The 21014-nt window shown below is 36.1% G+C and overlaps 1 protein-coding gene across 1 annotated transcript; it reads right to left on the bottom strand.

The window, feature by feature from the left end:
- Positions 1–7715: 7715 nt before the first annotated feature.
- LOC128859895 (uncharacterized) lies at positions 7716–20672 on the bottom strand. Its single transcript, XM_054097032.1, has 3 exons — positions 20363–20672; positions 8516–8652; positions 7716–8440 (listed from the first exon to the last, which is right to left on the bottom strand). Exons 1-3 carry the CDS (start codon positions 20439–20441, stop codon positions 8204–8206), a joined length of 453 nt encoding a protein of 150 aa, XP_053953007.1. The 5' UTR covers positions 20442–20672; the 3' UTR covers positions 7716–8203.
- Between the last annotated feature and the right edge of the window lie 342 nt (positions 20673–21014).

Here is a 21014-nt window from a genome sequence, read left to right as displayed (position 1 = left end):
TCAATGTGACTTTTTCACTGGAAAAGTTAATTTATTATATATCTATAAAATTTTATAATTAGCTGCATGAAAAAAACTATACTAAAATACAAACCAAGGATATCAAGAAGCAGTAAAACATAAAAGAGCCTCCTGTCATATAAAATAGTGAAACAAAGTTTAAAAAGGTCTGGCTGGACCCATTGGTACAAATGAGGGTTAAGTTTTGCATGATTTTATAAAACACGTGTATTTATTTGGGTTATCAGGAGTCCCTCATTACTTACTTACTTACGTATCATTATTATGCAATCAAATACATTCGCTAATATATTATAAATATATATTACTACCATCAGTCTAATAAAGGTTATATGTACAAATTAATTATATCATTCTCCCTATTATTCTCCTCATTACGAGTATTGTTTTGGTATTTTTATTTGATTACTATTTTTATTGTTATTTATTAACCATAATAAAAATTAAAAATTATTAGTAGCACTTCATTAGTAGTAGTCAGCCTGAAAGTATGCAACATTTTTGTTACTAACACAAGCATATTCCTCATAATAAAGATTTCTCTTATAAGGGGCACACTGTAAACATACACACTTTTTACAGAATAATGGTACAGAATGTTAATGAAATAAAAGACGCAATGTTAAATAACATTTTTTCGAGTACTAAAGTGAAGATTCACTAGCAGAACAATTTTGTAGTTTTGGAATAAGCGACCATCGACTTGTTTGGCGCAAATCAGGAATTGCTCTTGAGGAATACAATTTTGTTGCTATGGTCAAACACTGTGACAGTGGAGTTATGGTGTTGGGCTTTGCGAAGCATTGTGTTAGATAGACTGAGTGAAGTCCTAAAACCACTACAACATCGTCGTTATCTGATAAAACATTAATTTTCGTTTTTGTATTGTATATTATTTATGTTTTTATTATGTTTTAACCCCTTACTGCATGATTTAATTCAGCGTTGAAAAAAAAATTGTTTCTCGGTGGAAACAGTTTTATTTAATTATAAATAAGGCATATTAAAAGAAATATAATGAAAAGTATTTTTTTGGCCAAAAGTGCTTATTTCCAGTACAATACCATATATGAGCTCATATGCGGTAAAGGGCTAAAAGTGAACGCAGACTTTTTGGTTGCTATATTTACATGTTGTTGCAATTACTTACCGTTATGGAAAAAAATGAAGTGAAGAATATCGCTATTATTTTAAATATGTTTGTTTAAACTATAAGTTTATTTCGTTTTTGAACAATTTAAAAATATTTGTAAGGTGAACGCAGGCTTTATGGACTATGTGAAATTTGCTCTAAGACATCTTTCCAAACATTGTGTCCACTAAATCCAATTTTTGTAGTTTTTTCGACAGAAACATGACTATTACTAAATTTTGTCGTATGGTATACTTGTGATTTTATCTACACCAAAAGAAAATAGTTGAGTAGAGTCACATCATCATTAAAATTCTGGAAGTGAAGTATAGCTACTCGCCACGTAAAAATGTGTTTCGGATTCATATTTGAATTTTGTTATATAATATAATCGCATGCAAGAACAAGTAATTAAGGACTTTTAAATAGTCGGCCCTTGGTCGATATGACAGTTCCAATAGAGGATATTTAATAAATTCTGTTATAAGACAATCCCACGTTTCAAAGGCTTGTTGACATAACGAAGAATTCTGCATGTAAATAAAATTACAGTGGGGTGGGCGGAAGGGGCATCGTACACATGATTTTGAATTTGTTGTTTTTATTTTTATTTTTATTTCTTTTTTCTACTTTCTTATTTTCGAATAAAATTCAAACTTAATTACACGCTTGGATAGGTGTGAATGAAGGGCATGAATTGCGTTTTAGCGAAATGCTTTCGGCGCAGTTTTGCATACCTTCGACTTCTTGGCGTGGGAGAGAAAAATACTTAATTTTTTTTGCCACTTCTGGCAGTATTACTGTCTGTTATTCCTTTTGATGGTAAATGAGGTATGGGCAGCCAAGAACTTTATTAGTATCGACATCATTCCAAAATATCCAACAACAAAACTTTGGAAACTTTTCAATTTAATCAATTAAAAAAGTCGAAAACAAATGTACGCCTAGTACTGCAAGGCCGTAAGATTTGATTATAGGAAACTCGCTCATGCATACAAACACATGCAAAAAAATTCGTAAGTATGTTTAAAACTTATCACTTGGCAACTGCCGGAGCTATTCACAACAAAAGCTTTGCAAATTGTTACTTCAACTGTGAACATTTATTATCTGAAGTGGTTGTTTATTTTCTCACCTGCTGGAATGCAAAAGGAAAGCGTTTTGTCTTTGCGTTAAAGAGCCTTTATCTACAAAAGCAAATCGTTATAAATGCTTTAGCCAACGGATGTACTACAATATTATTTCAAAATAAATCCCCCAGCCCTATAAATAAATACGTATATTCTGTTTTATTTTTTGTATTTTTTCCACATTTTTTAACAGACAGTAACCTTTCGAGTTCATATTGGTGGTGCATTGCTTATAATTTGTCACACTTAGATTACCATCAAATGAATGATACTCAAGTCTGTGGAAACGTTCGCGCTTTTTGGAGGCAACGATGCTGACGATGCATTAACTTCTGAAGAAAAGAAAAGTGGCTTTCGGTATGTGAGAAAATTTACTTATGAGTCTATCGAAATCCAACTGCCATCTCATGCTCATTGGAAACTGCGGCATACTTTCAACCTGATCATAAGGCTTCCATGGAGCGGACTATGGCACATAATTACGATGCTCGCTCATTTTAAATATATCCCTTCATTTTGATGTTTGGAGCTCTTCCAACTTATGGCGTGCGCCTTGATGTTATTACACAAACTATTCTGTAGTTTTAGGCAGAAATATAATCGGAGGTTTTTATTGCCTGGAGTTTCATTCGCCCAGTGGGTTTCCAAGTCGGTCCCTACCGAATGATTGTCACGCAGAAACCCATTCGACTCTGGGGGTTATTACAAGTGACTATTATGCAAAAACCAACATCTTTATATGCAACCCGAAGCGGTATTTAACCAGAAGTGGACTGTAACCTTGTTAGATTATAAGAAATAAATTAAATAATAAAATAAAAAAATCAATGCGAATCATAAGATGCTTCCTAGTGTAAATGATTTGTAATTCAGCAGGTGAGTGTTCGTCGTGTTCATTTGAAAATGCAACTAGAATTTACGAGTAAGGTGTTTTTAGAACTTCAACGAAACTTCAATTCACCCGATCAGAATTTTTCTTAACAGTGAGTTAATTTTTATAATAAAAGAGTTAATTTTTTGAATAAAAAAGTAACTAATTTACTTAAAATATGATGTGTAAATTGATTTTAAATATAATTCCTGTGTTCCGTGTCCTATTGAAAAATTTAGCGAGCAATTTTTTTGCAGAATATTTTAACACTGGCTTCTATTTGAGTGGGTTTTTTCAACACTTTTTCAGGAAAATTTATTAAAAGGGTGGTTAATGGTAAAAAATAACTTACAAAAATTTTAAACAGAAAATATTAATATTGGCCATCTAAGGAGAAAAGCTTTTACAGCTGGAAAAGAACTCGATTCTAAAATTCGGAAGTGTAAATTAGCAGGTATGATAAAGATGGATGCCTGGTGTTTTTCTAAGCAATTTACTAGAGAACCATGGCAAAAATAATGGTTATTTCTTTTATATTTAAATAACTTTTTTATTATGTTTAACTTTTATTTTAACTTTAACTTAAATTTCTTCGGCGGTTTTTCTTTCTTGCACAATTAAATTCCCAAGTACTTAAAATGGTTATATTCCTGATTCAGAAGTGATGCATTTGGATACATTACGGATTCAACTTGATTCTTAATTGGAATTAATTGCTACAAAGTTAAATTAATTCCTTTAATAATAAGAATTTTAAAAGTTGTTTTATTATTTGACGGGCTGAAATTAAAAATCGCCAACATTTTTTACTTCTAATGGTAAAGAAATAATTAATAAAACGGATCAGAAGATCTAATGACGTAAAATAATAAAATAATTAAATTATTTTACCTAAGCCAATGGGGCTAAGGATTTAAAAAAGTGGCTCAGTTTAATGGCTGAGCTAGGTACATTTCACGCAATACCATCTTGGGACGAGATTGAGAAAAATTTGGTAAATGTTATAGAAAAGGGAAGAGATGTATTGACAGTGAAAAGCTAATTGAAAATAAATATGTTGTTGGTCGGTATCTCGTGAATGACTTTAGTATTGTTGGCTTCCAATGCTTCAATCGACAAAGCATTCAAGCTTTCATACTACCACAAATGAAAGCCCAAAGCTGGGATATCAAACGGTCTTGGTGGCCAATCTACTGGTCCGAGACGAGAGATAAATTGCTCACCGAAGCGACGACGCAGTAAATCCATTGTTTCACGGGCTGTATGGCAAGTAACGCCGTCTTGTTTAAACAAAATTTTGTGGATATCACGGACTTCAATTGCCGGCATAGAAAGTCGTTTATTATCGGCGCGCTAGTGTTCGCTATTCACTGTTACATTGCGCCAGCTTCATCTCTGGATAAATATATGCCGATGATTCCTCTAGCTAATAGGCCGCACCAAACGGTTGTTTTCAATGGATGTTATGGCGGTTCTAAGATGACTTCGGGCTGCTCTTTAGCCTAAATAGGGCAATTTGCTTATAAACGTAGGCATTAAGCCAAAACAGAGCCTCATCGCTGAACGCCATAAGTTGGCCTGATCACGCGATGAACACTTTTCACAGACCGCAGATTTTCGTAATATAATTGTACGATTTGTCAACTTTATTGTGGCGTAAGGGTGCGACCAGAGTGAGCGCTGAAAGCCGAGCCGAGATTGTCAGTGCGATAAAACTGATTACATACAAGTCAATACAAATAAGCTTGTGTATAACACAGTGAGCGCCGACAAGAGCAGAGAGCAAAGCCGATGAGTGCGAGAAAACAGTTTCAAAGCGTTTTGCTCGCTTTTTTGGATTGTTGATGTTTACTTTTTAGAGTGCAGTTGTGTTTTTAACACACTTTTATTAGGTCGGGTTGTATGTATGTATGTATGTAACGGAATCTTTGAGCTTAATTTTCACTGGCTTCTAAAAATCTGATCGACTTGAAATTTTGCACACCTATCAAGGACCGATGACAATACAATAATTCGATAAAAGTTTTCCATTATCCTTATTAGGATTGCCAGGATTAATATTTTCTTTTTTTACCTGTGGGCAAAAAGTAAGGTGAATTTGGTTGTAAAATGAAAAATCTTTATTTATTCTTGTAAATCAATTTTATCCCCTTCAAAATAATCCCCTCTCGATAAAATACACCTATGCCAACGATTTTTCCAATCCCCGAAACATGCCAAATAGTCCATTTCCGGTATAGCCATCAGCACCTTCTTCGATTCAGCTTCTATCTCCTCAATCGACTCGAAACGCGTTCCCCGGAGTGGCCTCTTGAGTTTTGGGAATAGCCAGAAGTCACACGGAGCCAAATCAGGCGAATACGGTGGTTGCGGAAAGATATGCGTGGAATTTTTGGCGAAATGGTCACGAAGAACGAGTGCAGTGTGAGACGGTGCATTATCATGATGCAAAAACCAAGAGTTGTTGGCCCATAATTCTGGTCTTTTTAGATGAATTGCTTCACGTAAACGACGTATAACGCTTAAACAATATTCCTTATTAACAGTTTGGCCAGGTGGAAGGAATCCATAGTGGACCACACCACGAAAATCGAAAAAAAACTGGCCAATGGAGTGGGGTAGCCGTTTCTCAGGCTCCCTCCACGAAATAAGTTCTTCATCCCGATTACTTCTTTATCACGGCCGATAACTGCATAACTTTAGACTCACAGTCGATAAGAAAGGAATTAAATATAACACGAATATATCGAATCATTAATTCAGTGACTGCAAGGATAAAATATATAAATGATGAAATTCACCAAATTCATTCCTTTTTAGTGTAATTGGATGTTTTCCAAACTCTTTTGTGTTAATAATTGCATTAATCACACTAGGAGAAGCAAAATACTCTTCATCAGATGAATCCATTACCGTGTACAGCAATTTTATAAACACAAATGAACAACAAAATTAAATGACATAAGAGCAAAACACATGGAATAAACAGAATTTCAGCGCTGATTCTCGCATTCACTGTGTTATATACAAATTTTCTTCTCGCATGAAAATAAGCGTCAATAAGCTCGGCTCGGCTCCGCTCGGCATCAGCGTTCACTCTGGTCGCACCCTAAGCCTTTCCATGATGAAATGTCTATGAATATTGAAAAAATTATGTATTTAGTTTGACATTAGGCACGCTTGATTTATCAAAAAAATTCTATTGGAAAAAGTGGCTCCAATCTGATCTCCCTTGATAAATATTATATTACGTTGTGGAATAAGTTCGTAGAATCAGTCGATAAGTTCGAATACTTTTATTTGAACAAAAAGCATTAGTTATATTAATAAGTTAATCAATTATACATATATTCGCTGTTGCTGTTTACAACCTCTTCCCACCTCTCGACCAATTTGTTAATACCGTTTCGCTAAAATTCGCCTGGTCTGGTGTCAAAAAAGGTTTTAAATCAGTTTTTAATTCCCTCTTTGTTATCGAAGGCCATATGAATTGACGGGGAGCGGAAAAGATGGTAATGGGTCGGTGCAAGATCCGTAAAATATGGTGTATGCTGAAAGACCTCCCCTTTCGAGCTCTTGGAGTGCGGCTTTGACGACTTGTGCAACATGGGGTCTGGCATTTTCGTGAAAGAGTATGGTTTGACCATGACGAGCAGGCCTTTTCAGTCGAATAGCCTCTTTCACGCGGTGTAGCTGGGCAATGTACAGCCCCTTGTTGACCGTGGCATTCTTTTCGAGCACATCCCAGTGCACCATGCCCTCCCAGTTTCATAGAACACATATCATGATCTTCTTGGGATGAAGATGATCTGCTTGGTGTATCTTCTGGAGCCACCCACTCTTTCTTTCTTTGCTGCATATTGATGTGCAGGCACCATTTCTCATCTCCCGTCACGATTCGTTACAAAATGCGCTGTTTATGACCGCGTGTTGTTCGATGGCGGGCGGGACGCCTAGAAGCAATTTGAAAGCGACTTTCTTTGTTTCTTTCGTTGAGCTCGTGAGGTACCCAGATTCCCTTGAATAAAGGTGATTGAGAATCGTTTTATGATCGCAGTTGGGTTTTTCCGCCTCTTTCTGACTGCTTTGGCGACCGACCTCCTTCAAAAGTAATTTGAGACGTTCTTCATCGAATTCAGGAGGCCTTCCGCTGCGGCCCATGTCATCGACGTCAAAGTCGCCATTTTTGAATTTTGCAAGCCATTTCCGCGCTGTAGACTCGTCTATGACACCTTCTCCATGCACTTCGCAAATGTCCCGGTCTGCTTCGGCAGCTTTTTGGCTTCGATGAAAAGCAAAGAAGAGCAGGTATCGAAAATGTTGATTTTAATCTTCAAAACTAATAAAAAATTAAATAACTCAAAAATACAATTAGCATAGTTTTGTAGAGCAGAAAGAGTTCTATAGAATGAATTCTTACCTAAAGAAAATATAAAAACGCTATGAACTTATTCCTCAACCCAATAGTTATGTATACCATTTAAACATATTTTAATTGGTTTAGTGAAAAAATGTGAATGAAAATTTTAGATCTAATATGTATTTTGATAACAAGATGTCCTACCAATAAACAAAATGTGATTTATTTTTTATTAGTTTTAATGAAACAATCATTTTGTTGAAAAGAGCAGTTTGTTAAACTTAATTTCTAATAATGCTAATAATTTAAATAAATGCACATATCCATACATACACACAGTTTAGTATCGCCTGCTAATTGCCACTGATTTGATGGCACCCATTTTAACCAGCACCTACAAAGGTATTTCACTGCATGTGCGATCAAGTTTGAAAGACAAAATTGATATATAACTATATGTGTATGCACATGTGTATATACATCTGAAATTCTTTCTTAACTGGCCTTTAATTAGGCAGAGTTCCGATTGTGTAATTTTTAATATGCAGTCAACTTCTCATTCTGATGAAAAGCTTCCATTTTGATTGTTTCATTGTATTCGTTGTGGTATAAAAAAAAATATTTATATAAAGTAGGATTAAAATGTAGACAATTGTTTAGGAGTTTCCTTCACGTAGCTTGTGTGAAATTTACGCCACCTCCTTATCCTGTTCCTTATCATCTTTCTTAACAATATCTGTTTCCTGTTTTTCAACTTCCCCGTTCGATAAAGAGTCAATTTTGGCATCAACATTTTTCACCACATCAAAAGATGCTATATCACTCTCTGTAGGCTTTATCGTGTTCAATAATCTATTTGTTTCCTTTTCATCTTTAGAACCATCAGTTTGATCTTTCAGGCTGTTCACTGTTTTTGAATTACTGCCCTACAAAAAATAAAAAAAATTGTATGTTCATATTTATTTAGAACGTAATTTAATAACATTTTTACTCATCACAACCTTCTGATCTAGTTCTCCTAGTTCGTGGAATGCCTCAGCCAGACCTGGATGGATTTCGCTTAGCGGCTGGTTATCTTCACGTATATAGACCGGAATATGCCCAGCTCGGGGAGGTAACTCTTGGTAAGGAGCAGCAACTGAAAATAAAAAATAATTAAATTATTTAAAGGTAAACAAAATTATTTTATTTTTCGAAAAACTCTTCGAATACCAAATGCGTTACAGAGTCATTGTATTTGGAAAAGTTCCATTTATGTATGTCCACATAATTTTACTTATATTAAAATAATTCCCGGCATTAAAATGAAATGCCTTGTGGTAATGCCGAAATTATTTTCATATACTGGGTTGCGTGTATGTAGTGCAGATCCCCGCCGCGCCGTGCACTCTGGGCAACGCCAAATCGACACCTTTGTGCGAAATTGTCGTATATTCCAAAACAAAAAAATTAAATTTACCGAAGAGAATTTTTTTCATATCACTTTTTCATGCTTTGGCTCGTAACATCAATACCAAATTTTAGATTGATCATTGACTAATATGACAACCTAGAAAAGTTTCATATTTCCGAAAAACGCTTTTTTGCGCTTCTCTTCTCTTACAAGCATGGCAAACATATTCATGTATTTTCCAATTCACAAAAAATATGCGTAGCAAGCAAGTTCATTTAAAGAGATGCACACAGTGCGCGCCAAAGGAAATGACTAATTAAATTGGACAAATAAAAGTTTGTGATAAAGCTTCAAAACTAAAATAAAGTATGGTTAACCGCGCATCTTGAGTATACAGATGAAGCAGCAGATTGCGCAGAGACTGCATCGGAACATTTAATTGAAAATATTGTATATCAGCAGATACAGAGACTTCTGCACTTCAAGAATGTGGAAAATGATAGAAAATTTAAATTAATCAATGATTTAGGGCAATGTGTGTTTTTCTCCGTGATTATGATTTTTCTCCTTTTAATTTCAACATTAACGATTTGAATATAAAAAAAACTTATATAGGTATATTAAAGCGCACATATTATATTATAAGTAAATAAATACATTTATTGATAATTTTTTGTTTTTTATGTATAGTAAAAGTGTATGCCAAACATTTATTTATTGGCAACTAATACGAATAAAAATTGAAATTAAAAAAAAAAATGAATTTTCCAATTTTATTTTCCCTGAAATGGCTTCCAAACACGAAAAAAATGAGAGGTTTCGAAACTAGTTCCGTGGTAATGTTTTAAAATCAGGGACATAACAGTTTTAAGTTGTATTGGAAAACCGTCGTTCTATAGCAGTCATTAGATGAGAACTATTTATTATTTCGCCGATAAGAACCTAACATTTGTTTTTTGCGTTGAATGATGATTAATATGTAGCCCTAATTCACTCTTTTCTCTGACTTGGACTATTTAGTAACAATATCATGGAGCCATAGTGGCAGTACTAGCCCCCCAACACACTAAATACAGCAATCATTGCCTCATTTATTTCGATTTGTCATTTTTCCAAATCGACCGAACGGTTTAAAAAATGTTTTCGCCTATAGATTATTATTATTATTATTTGTTGCTATTAGAGTGTCGAAACAAAAAGGTTGCCAATGTTGTAAATTTTTCGATTTTTCCTTGACCTGGGACCATGTTAGGTTTTCATCGCCTCCTCGAAATTCGTCGAAAAGGCTACGTCATGATCCTGTAGGATGTCCTCTGCGGCGATGACCTTGGCCAAGACCATCTCTATTTCTTGCTCACTTGTTGCAAGGAGTTGATCGTTCGAGATCCAATTTTCAGGCCACCATATGTACATGATTGTTCTGAGACATCGGTTAATAAATGATTGTAATGTTTGTGTTGTAAAGAGGTTTTCAATTGGCGCGGGTCGATTTTGGCGCCCTGTGGCAGCCATTTTGTTTTGGTGACATCTGTCAAATCTTTCGTTTATTATTCAGTTGTTTATGCCAAATCATCATGGCAAGTTACACGATTGAACAGCACGTTCAAATGATAAAACTGTATTTACTAAAATGAGAGTTCATTAACGCAAACGTTGCGCGCATTGCGCCCATTTTTCGATAGACGTGGTGACCCTTCCAAATTCTTATGGCCCATATTGAACCATATGGACCTAGATGACATGTGGTTCCAGCAGGACGGCGCTACGTGCCAAACAGCAAACGCCACGATTGACATTCTGCATGAACGATTTGAGGGTAAGGTTATCTCTCGCAGGGGTGATGTGAATTGGCCGCCAAGGTCATGCGATTTGACCCCCCTAGACTTTTTCCTGTGGAGTTTCTTGAAGTCTCAGGTCAGTCGGAAGAGTCATTGAAAATTGGACCACTCGGATCCGTTCCAGCGTAAGAAGCCGAGGCGGGCATTTGAATGATGTCATATTCCACACTTAATGGCATATATGCGCCTTTCAAATAAGAAAATAATTTTGTCAATAACTCACACACAGCTTGTTTTATTCCATTTCAACATCTGCTGCACGCCAAGTTTCATAAGCAAGGAGAAGAACTGATTTTATATTTGAATTAAAAGTTCTTAGCTTCTTGCGTTTAGTCAGTTGTTTCGAGGATCCTATCTTATTTAGGCTGCCAAATGCCGGTTTGGCTTTTTTAATTCTTGCACTTATACTAGTCATCGTTCCAATAGCTGGTGTAATCTGGCTTCACAGGTAGGTGGATGTGTCGACGTGACCCAGAATAGCGGCTCCAAATGGAGTCTACCTTGGATCAAGCGACCTACTAGATTTGTCTTGAGCATGAAACAATAATGTCTTTGTCTGACAGAAAAAATAATTTTGAAAATCAAGAAAAATATCATACAAAGATCTCACTCACAACTTGTCTCTTTCTCTCTTTCGCCTTTGGAGGAGTGGTAAACGAGTACCGGTCTTATCATAAAACATAAAACTATACATGTGTACTCGTATATGTATTTATTTAGAGTAGCCAACTAGATTTCTAAATAAATTAATCAATAGGGCAAGCAACTGTATGCTCTTTTTTGTCTCTTATCAAACCCGATCATATCTGACAAGGAAAATATGGCAAAGAGTAAAAAAATGTTGCCAGACTGCAATGAATCTGCTGAAACTGCTACGTAATATTTAAAATATTATACAATCGTCTCATGCGGCTTAACTATACTATACATTCAAAATAAAATTAATTGTGAAGCCAAAGCTGAGTTTAAATGAAATTAAAACTGTCATGTAGAAAACTATAATTTTTTTCGTGTTAGATATCTGTCTCGCGCTCCAGCGTTATATGGTGCATTGGCCACCAAGATCATGCGATTTGACGCTGTTGGTTTGGGATTGCCATAAGGTATTGATATTTACTGCTTTTTATTCACTTCATAAAATATGCGATCTTAATAGTGCACCCTTTTCATCTTGAATAAATATATGCATATACCTACATATGTATACATATAAGAGTTTAGGCGCGCTTCTCCAATTCGTGGCGTGTGTCTTCTTGTTGTTCCATAAATAGAGGGACCTGCAGTTTTAAGCCGTCATCGATCGGCAGATGGTTCTTATGAGAAATGCTTTTACTTGTATGCTGTTTTTAGTAGAAATCAATTCGGAGATTTGCCAACTATTAGAAACAACTTTTCTATCACTTGATTTTTCCAACTCGGACCAACCCAATAGTAGCCACACACAAAGCCACTCAGCTATGACGGCTGTGTACACACCATGCATAACTCCTATTTACTGGTATATTGGTTTGTATGTATATGTAAGTGAATATGTATGTAGAATGTTGAGAATTATTGTTATTGGTTTTAGTTATTGTTTCTATACACCTAAAGGTACAACCAGAATTGATTGGTATATTATTTGAGTAAATTAATAATTACAGAACATTGATTTCCATAGGAAACACTGATGAATTGGCTGTACGTATGGATGGTTGCATCATTTATTGCTTGATTACTTGTTTGGCTGCCTTAGCAAACATACCGTCGAGGGAATTAAATCCAAGTTAAGCGATTATTTACAGTCAGTTAAACATGTGTGTGTACACTCACGATTCTTCTAATAAATAATGCCAACCTCATAAATCAACGTACAGTGTTTTGTCTCATACAATATAGTCAGTGCTGAAAATAAATTTCTCTTATAAATTCAAATTTTATTTAATACTATGTATTTCCGTATACGACAATTGGAATTAAGCAATTTCAGTATTAGTAATATATTTTGCTTGAAAAAAGGCATAAGAAACTCCCGATAGGCATACAGTTAACGCTCGATGTAAATACGTATATGAAGATTGTTTTGCATTGCAATAAACTTGGCTAGGAATGGCTAATAATTGCTTGTCTTAAAACAATTTTTACAATTCGTCACTCAGCTTGACGCAGTTGCAACTTCGACAAATTCCTAGTGTCGACGAGTTCATTTTTTATATCATAGTATAAGGTCAGTCCGTGCGTATTTTACCCATAATTTCACTTTTGTACGATTTTTGCATACAAAAAATTATTCGCGGAATATAACGGAACTATTTATATTTTCTTTGATATATTGTGCATTCAACTAGTGATTTTAATCGCGAATAGAAGCACGCTGTGTTAAAAAATAAAATGGAACCTTCGAACGCGTATAAGAGGCATACTTTGTATTTTTTTTTAAGTGGTAAAAATGCAACAACTGCTGCTGCAGAAATAAACATTGTTCACGGAGAGGATACTCTGAGTGTAAGGACTGCGACGTGGAGGATGCCCCACGCGCTGGTCGTCCTGAAGTCTTTAACTCCGACGTCTTGCTCGAACTCGTGGAAGCTGAGCCTAATTTGACAGTCGATATGATAGCTCAAAGGTTAAATTCATCGCATGGAACAGTTCACAGGCACCTGGTGCAGTTGGGAAAGGTTTCAAAACTGGGAAAATGGGTTCCGCATGGACTTTCCGTCGCCAACTTTCAGCAGAGAGTGAATGTGTGTTCTCAGTTGCTGCAACGGCTTGAAAATGAAAGTTTTTTGAACCGTATCGTTACTGGTGATGAAAAATGGGTTCTTTACAATAATCCTGTTCACAAACGCCAATGGTTAATGGTTAGATAAAGATGAAACAGCAGAACCGATCCCTAGAGATGGACTTCACTCCAAGAAGATTCTATTTGGTGGGATATGGCCGGTATTATTTATTATGAACTTCTGGAAAGAAACCAGACGATAACTGCTGATTATTATTCCTATCAGCTTTCAAACCTGAATGAGGCACTTAACAAAAATCGACCGTCTGTAGTGAATAGACGCATAGTTTTGTTCCACCACGACAACGCAAGATCTCATACCGCAAGGCAAACATTAGGCAAGCTGAGCGAGCTCGGATGGGAGCTCGTGCCGCACCCACCATACTCTCTGGATATTGCACCTTGTGATTATCACCTTTTCCATGGACTTCAATCCCATATGAGTAACAAGAATCTACCCGCCAAAGAAGCTATAAAAAGGAATATCGACTGACTTATGGACTGACCTGATATATACTTAGTCCTGCCATAAGTTCTGTTACAAGATATAGATATGAAGTTATAATACTTTTTTTAATGAAGTTAGTTTTATTTAATCATGTAAATATTAAAAATAAAGAAACATGAAACAACATGCCAATTATATGTATACCTTCTGCTCAAATATGAACGAGACTGATTTAATAAAACACAAACGGTTAATTATTGTTCAATTTTTATTTTATCTCCTTCAAAGTAATCACCATTGGAGGCGATGCACATATGCCAACGTTTTTTCCAATCATCATAGCATTTCTGGAAGGCCGATTTCGGTATGGATTTCAGTTCCTTCTTCGAATTCTCTTTTATGACTTCAATTGTCTCAAAATGTTTTCCATGGAGCGGCAACTTGAGCTTGGGAAACAGGAAAAAGTCACATGGAGCCATATCAGGCGAATACGGTGCTTGCGGAACGATATTAACATTATTTTTGTTCAAATAATCGCGAACAAGACGTGATGTGTGAGCTGGTGCATTATCGTGATGCAAGAACCATGACTTGTTGTCCCACAATTCCTTCTTTTTAAGACGAATGTTCTCGCGCAAACGCTTTAAAACGTCTAAATAATATTCAGCGTTAACCGATCGGCCTTGCGGAAGGAACTCCGAGTGCACCACACCTTCGTAATCGAAAAAAACAGTCAGCATAACCTTAATTTTTGAGCGACTTTGGCGTGGTTTTTTGGGTTTCGGCTCCTCCGGGGAGCGCCATTCCGATGATTGTTGGGCTGTTTCGACGTCATACTCATAAACCCAAGTCGCGTCACCAGTTATGATGTGCCGGATGTCCGTAAAAGTCATGGCGAGAATTTCCTTAGCGACAGTTTTGCGTTGTTCTTTTTGAAGAAAATTCAACAATTTTGGAACAAGACGCGCGGACACTCGTCTCATGCCCAAGACATCATGAATAATAGTATGAACGGATCCATTTGATATGCTCAGCTCACTAGCTATCTCTCTTTCGGTCACACGGCGATTTTCAAGCACAATTTCCTCTACTTTTCTGATGTTTTCGTCGTTTACTGATGTTGCTGGACGACGTTCATGAGGCAAGTTTTCAACCGATGTACGGCCCTCTTTGGACGATTTGTACCACTGGAAAACACGTGCACGCGATAGAGCAGAGTCCCCATAGGTTGTCTGAAACATTTTTAAAGCGTCTGAAGCCGAAATTTTGTTGGAATAACAAAATTTCAAACAAATTCTTTGTTCAACTTGAATTTCCATCGTTAAATTCGAAAAACACACTCGAGCTTGACTTGTTTTCAGTAGCACAGAAAGCAAACTATGTGACATATCACGCTGAAATTTGCCATGTAAGCTTATATCAGTCCTACCATCAAACGAGAAATTTATTTTTGCCATATGTCATCCGCGGACCGTTTTATTGATAAAGTCTCGTTCATATAAACATTTTAATTTTCATTCGAAACGGCCACAATTTGCTTTTACACAAGCCTTCAAATGATTGGGCCATTTGCTATTGGGCCAGAACGCACGGTTACTGCTCGCCGCTGCTCGATCTAAAGATTGTTTAAGACTCTCCAAATTTCTGTGAGATCTTCTACAAGCCATGTTCTCCAATTCTGACCACAAGTTGTAGTCCAATGGATTCAGATCTGGACATCCGACGGCCAATTTTCTGCGGCTATGAACTCAGAAATATTGTTTTTTAGCCACTGGATTTGACCAGGCTAAATACATACATATACTGAATATTTATAACTTTCCAAGTTCACTTACAACTGTATTAACGTCTGTACATATTCTTTGAATGGAAGTAATTAACCTAAAATAGGTCTGTCTAAATACAAATATCTTTTTAAAAAATTAAATACAGTGAACAAAACTTAATTCCTTTCCATATTTTATGTCTTCATTAGAAAATAGAAAGTTTTGAATTACTCATGGAATTCTATTTAAGGATCTGGATTGCTTATAACGTTTTATTGCCATGACATCACTTCGAAAAGATTACTGCAGATAATCGTTTGTTTTATGGGATTGTGTGGCAACCCCATATTTCATTTATTTATTTAAACTTATAATCTAGAAATACAAAGTTTGTTATAGCTTGTTTAGAAATAAAGGACGTAAGAGGGTGACGATTTGTGAAACCAATATGTTCCTAAACAATTTGAAAGAAGATTAAAATGCAAAGTGTAACCAATTTAAACTCTAGAAAACTTGGTGTTAGCTATGTTACTATCGTTAAGAGCTTAATACTAGCTCTTCTACCCAAATCTTTCCTTTTACAAATACTCACACGGGAGGAGCAGGAAGGGAGGAGCTACTTCTCGTAGAGGAAATGTATAAACAAATCCAAACTTAAATTCAAAGCTATACGTGATTGACCAGTCTTAATATCATACTAGTCAATTGTGCAACCAGGGAAGCGGCCAACTGGTTGCGTGAAATGATGTGAAAACAATCTGATGGGAGGGTTCAGAGTTAGGCGCCTACAACGGGGACGATATATCGGGTTTGTATCTGATGACTGCGTACCTACTATGAGCAACTGGTGTTGAAACAAATAAGCTTCTGGACCTCATCATTACCCAGAGTAGGATTCTGTGTATACACCTGTGGAGAGTACTCAGCTCCAAGGAGATAAAAACTGGGACACTATTAAAAATAGGCATAGACAACTAGTAAGCAAAATGAACCAAAGAGAACAACTGTAGGATTTCATACAGATTCGGTACGATTCCCTCCACTTACAAAAAGGACACGACAATAGAGAAGCTGTGGCTCAGTTACAGAAGCAGGTAGCAATCAAGCTGACACTAGGATCAAAATGCGAGATGACGTAGCGGCAAAGATTGCTGAAGAAGATGTGCCGAAAGCGAGATCACTGTAGACACCTCGTTGCTACCTCACGAAAGCGAGGGAATCGGCGTCGTACACCGCGAACTCGAGGCGTTGAGGACAAATAGGACAAATACTAAATTTGATTGAATCTGAATCCATTAAGGGGGCACAATAGATCTTTTAGGTTGGAGTGTAAACGCCCTCATTATAAAAATAATAATAATAATAATGGTAATAACAGAATTTTCATACACTTAGCACTCAACAAAGAAATTGGATCAACAAAATTCAGCGAAGAGGAGCGAAAAAAATTCAAATGTTGTTTTAGCGCGCCTAAACATTTAATATGACATTCGTAATATGGTTTTTATATAAAGAAAACATATTCTAGCGTAGACGGTTGGGGGAGGTGCAAGTGATTTTAAAATGCACAGATGCATAAAGTCTGAACTAAACTCGGAACAATGGCGTAATTTAAATGGCTATAAAACTAAAAGTCTGAGTAGAATATAACTTCCATTGCATCAAAAATTCAGTAAGAGAGTTTAACTGAGAATCAGTTAAATAAGAGGAAAAGTTTACGGAAACGGATTTAGAGAGAGATAAATGAAAACATTTCCTTATATTACATAAGATATACTTATAAGATATTTCAATCAAGTAGAGTGGTAAAGCTGTTTATTGTTATTTCCAATTTTAGCCCATATTAATTCAACACTCACACACTTAAATTTCGCGTGTAAGCTTCATGATAGTGAAACGATTTTGAGCAGAAAATCTGTCTGTATGTAAATAACATGATTCAAAAATAGATCTGTCCCTAGATCATTCCGTATTTAGACAAAAATGTTTCGGTAATTAAATCAAATACAACCCATGATTGTTTTATTATAGTTTAAGTTAAAATACTGATTTAATTTGAGCGAATTGTGCGAGTCTATAAAATAACTACAAATATTAAATCGAAATTCTTCTTCTTCACTTTTTAATTGGCGCTATAACCGCTTACGCGATTTTGGCCGAGTTTAACAAAGCGCGCCAGCCGTTTCTTTCTCGTGCTAACCGGCGCCAGTTGGACACACCAAGTGAAGCCCCCTGATCCTTTCAAACGCAGAGGAGGCCTTCCTCTTCCTCTGCTACCACCAGCTGGTACCGCATCGAATACTTTCAAAGCCGGAGCGTATGTATCCATTCGGACGATATGACCCAGTCAACGTAGCCGCTAGATCCTTATTCGCTGGGCTATGTCTATATCGTCGAGATTAACAATTAAGAATTTTCAGTTTTACAAAAAAGTCGGACAGTTGCGGAAATATTAGCTTAAGATACTCTTTGAAAAAAAAAATTAGCAAATTTACGTGGAAAGGAAATTTGCAATTTGTCTCCGAGTACTAATTTAATTTAGTAGACCGCGCACCCATTTCGGTTTCTTAAGTCTGACTTTAGCGGCGTCGTTGTGATTCTAGTGTAAATACGATCGCAGTCTCTGTTATATTTTTCTAATATTAACATAAGCCAAGTTAAAATTTTGTGAAATTATATTAAAATAAATTATACGCTCTTTTTGATGTTGAAATGCAAATGCTTCTAAAAATTATAACCAAATCTTACGAAATATTTCTAATTAATTTTATATCTGATAATTCATACCATAAAGAATACCCCTAACACAGATTTTGACAAAGTGTTTAATTTAAATTTTTCTTTTTTCATTTTTCCACTTATGTACATAAAAAAATGTATGTCAGAAATAAAGGGTGGTTAAATTTTAAGGGCCGATGTTGAATGTGAACAACACCCAAACGACATGCTTTTTTCTGCATATCATTAGACATTTTTCCATTTCAGGCTAACTCAATTTGAACCATAGAAAGACATACAATCAAGCAACGCGTTAAAGTTATTCAGGCTTATTATGAAAACGGGCGTTCAAATCAAAATGCATATCGCGCACTTCGTGATTTTTTCGGTCAATTTAATCGTTCAAATGTGCGTACAACCGGAAAAATTGTGCAAAAGTTTGAGCAAACCGGATCTGTAAGAGATGTGAAAACACCAGTGCATGCTCGTACTGCAGAAAATATTGCTGCTGTTCGCGATAGTGTAGTTGGAGAGCCGTCCACCTCAACCCGTCGTCATGCTCAACAATTGCACCTCTCACGCTCGTGGTTGATGAACATTAAGCATAAAGACTTGCATTTACATGCTCACAAGGTGCAATTGACTCAAGAACTAAAGCCTCTTCACCATTTCAAGCGTCGTCAATGGTCAGAATGGTGGCAGGAAATAGCAACAGTGAATGATCAATTTTCGAAGAAAATCATCTTCAGTGATGAGACACATTTTCACCTCAGTGGATTCGTCAATAAGCAGAATTGCCGCATTTGGGCGAATGATAATCCGAGAGTGATTGCCGAAAAACCAATGCACCCACAAAGAGTGACTGTTTGGTGCGGTATATGGGCCGGGGGCATCATTGGGCCGTATTTTTTCCAAAATGTGGCCGGTCAGGCCGTTACTGTGAATGGTGTACGCTATCGTGAGATGATAACGACCTTTTATGGTCCGAATCGGAAGATATGGATGTGGTCGATATGTGGTTTCAACAGGACGGTGCCACTTGTCACACAGCTAACGAAACAATGGCTCTTTTGCGCGAAAAATTTGATGACCGAATAATCTCACGTCGCGGCGATGCCAAGATCATGTGATTTGACACCGTTGGACTTGTTTCTTTGGGATTATTTGGAAAAAAAGGTGTACGTAGATAAGACAGCAACAATTCAAGAGCTAAAGGATGAGATAATTTGGCACATTAACGGCATAGAACTTCAATTATGCCTCAGCGTCATCGAAAATTTGGACCATCGGATGGAGGTGTGCTGCGGCGGCCATTTGGCCGATATTTTGTTCCATGCGTAATTAAGCTATACCAATATTATCATAATAAAGAGAAATGACAATAATTTCCTAAAAAAATTGTATTTTATTCAAAATCAACACCGGCCCTTGAAACTTAACCACCCTTTACAGCTGCGGCACTATTATTGCATGCCAACAGACAACAGCAAAAAAACCTCTTTCATATTGCACTTTCACATTGGGGTCGAACCACGGCAATACAACCAGTAATTCACACCTAAATCATAGGAGCCTCTACTTCACAGTCTTTGTGATCTGCGACCACACACAAAATCTCACCTGGGCAAATGTGTTACGAGTAGGCTTCACACACATACATACATATGTATATCTAAGTGTGTGCGGTTTTTGTTTTGTTGTAAGCATTAGTTATTTTTTATTACACACAAATATACCAATGAAGTGCTGATTCACAAATTTTTTGCAACCAATGGCATTGATCAGCCGAAGTTTATTTAACTTTAGATGGATCTTCTTTATTTTGATGAATAGTTGATTCAGTTGTTTTTTTGTTTAATTAAGCATTTAACTGTTTGACTGGCTTCTGGTTAGCTTAAATTATGCTTTGCTAGTTTGTGCTTACCAACTTCCATGGCGCAGCAGGCGAGGGCCAAGATCAACAGCGCTAGCAAACCTGGCACACTTTTCATGCTTGTTCTCATATTCTGCAACGTTTTACTACTGGACCGTATAGTTTTATGCCACTTTACCGCAATTCTTTTACAATAAAATTCCCTTTTACGTTACTTTTGTTCTAATACACACACTTTAATGGCTTCTTTGTCTATATTTAGCAATAGTTCGTGTTTGTATATTTAAGCTCTTTTATTTGTGGTCTTTCAAGTTTATTAACAACTAAGCTTGCACTGAAGATCGAAGTTGAGTTGCTTGTGGCTTTTATAGTTTGTAAGCGCTGACTGATGTTAAATATATACTTTTTATTTATATTTCTCTATTATTATTACGCTCTGTAGATATTCAGTTATTTTGAGTTTCTTTCATATGTGATTGAGTGGAAAACTTAGTCATAGAAAATCATCATAGTTACATGACTCAAATTATACACTACACTGCAAATAAAGACTTCCAAAGGCGAATTTGTTTGTAGAAATTTCTATTATGTAATAAATTACATTGTAAAGCTCTTTAAAGCTTGATTTTTCGTACTAAATAGTAAATACTGTAAAAAAGTGAAGCCACTAAATTAATGAATAAACTAATTGTAGTAACTTTTC

The sequence above is a fragment of the Anastrepha ludens genome, chromosome 4 (genome assembly GCF_028408465.1).
Source record: "Anastrepha ludens isolate Willacy chromosome 4, idAnaLude1.1, whole genome shotgun sequence".
Taxonomy (NCBI): Eukaryota; Metazoa; Arthropoda; class Insecta; order Diptera; family Tephritidae; genus Anastrepha; species Anastrepha ludens.
Note: the sequence above shows the minus strand (reverse complement) of the source record. Positions and strands in the feature narration are given on the sequence as shown.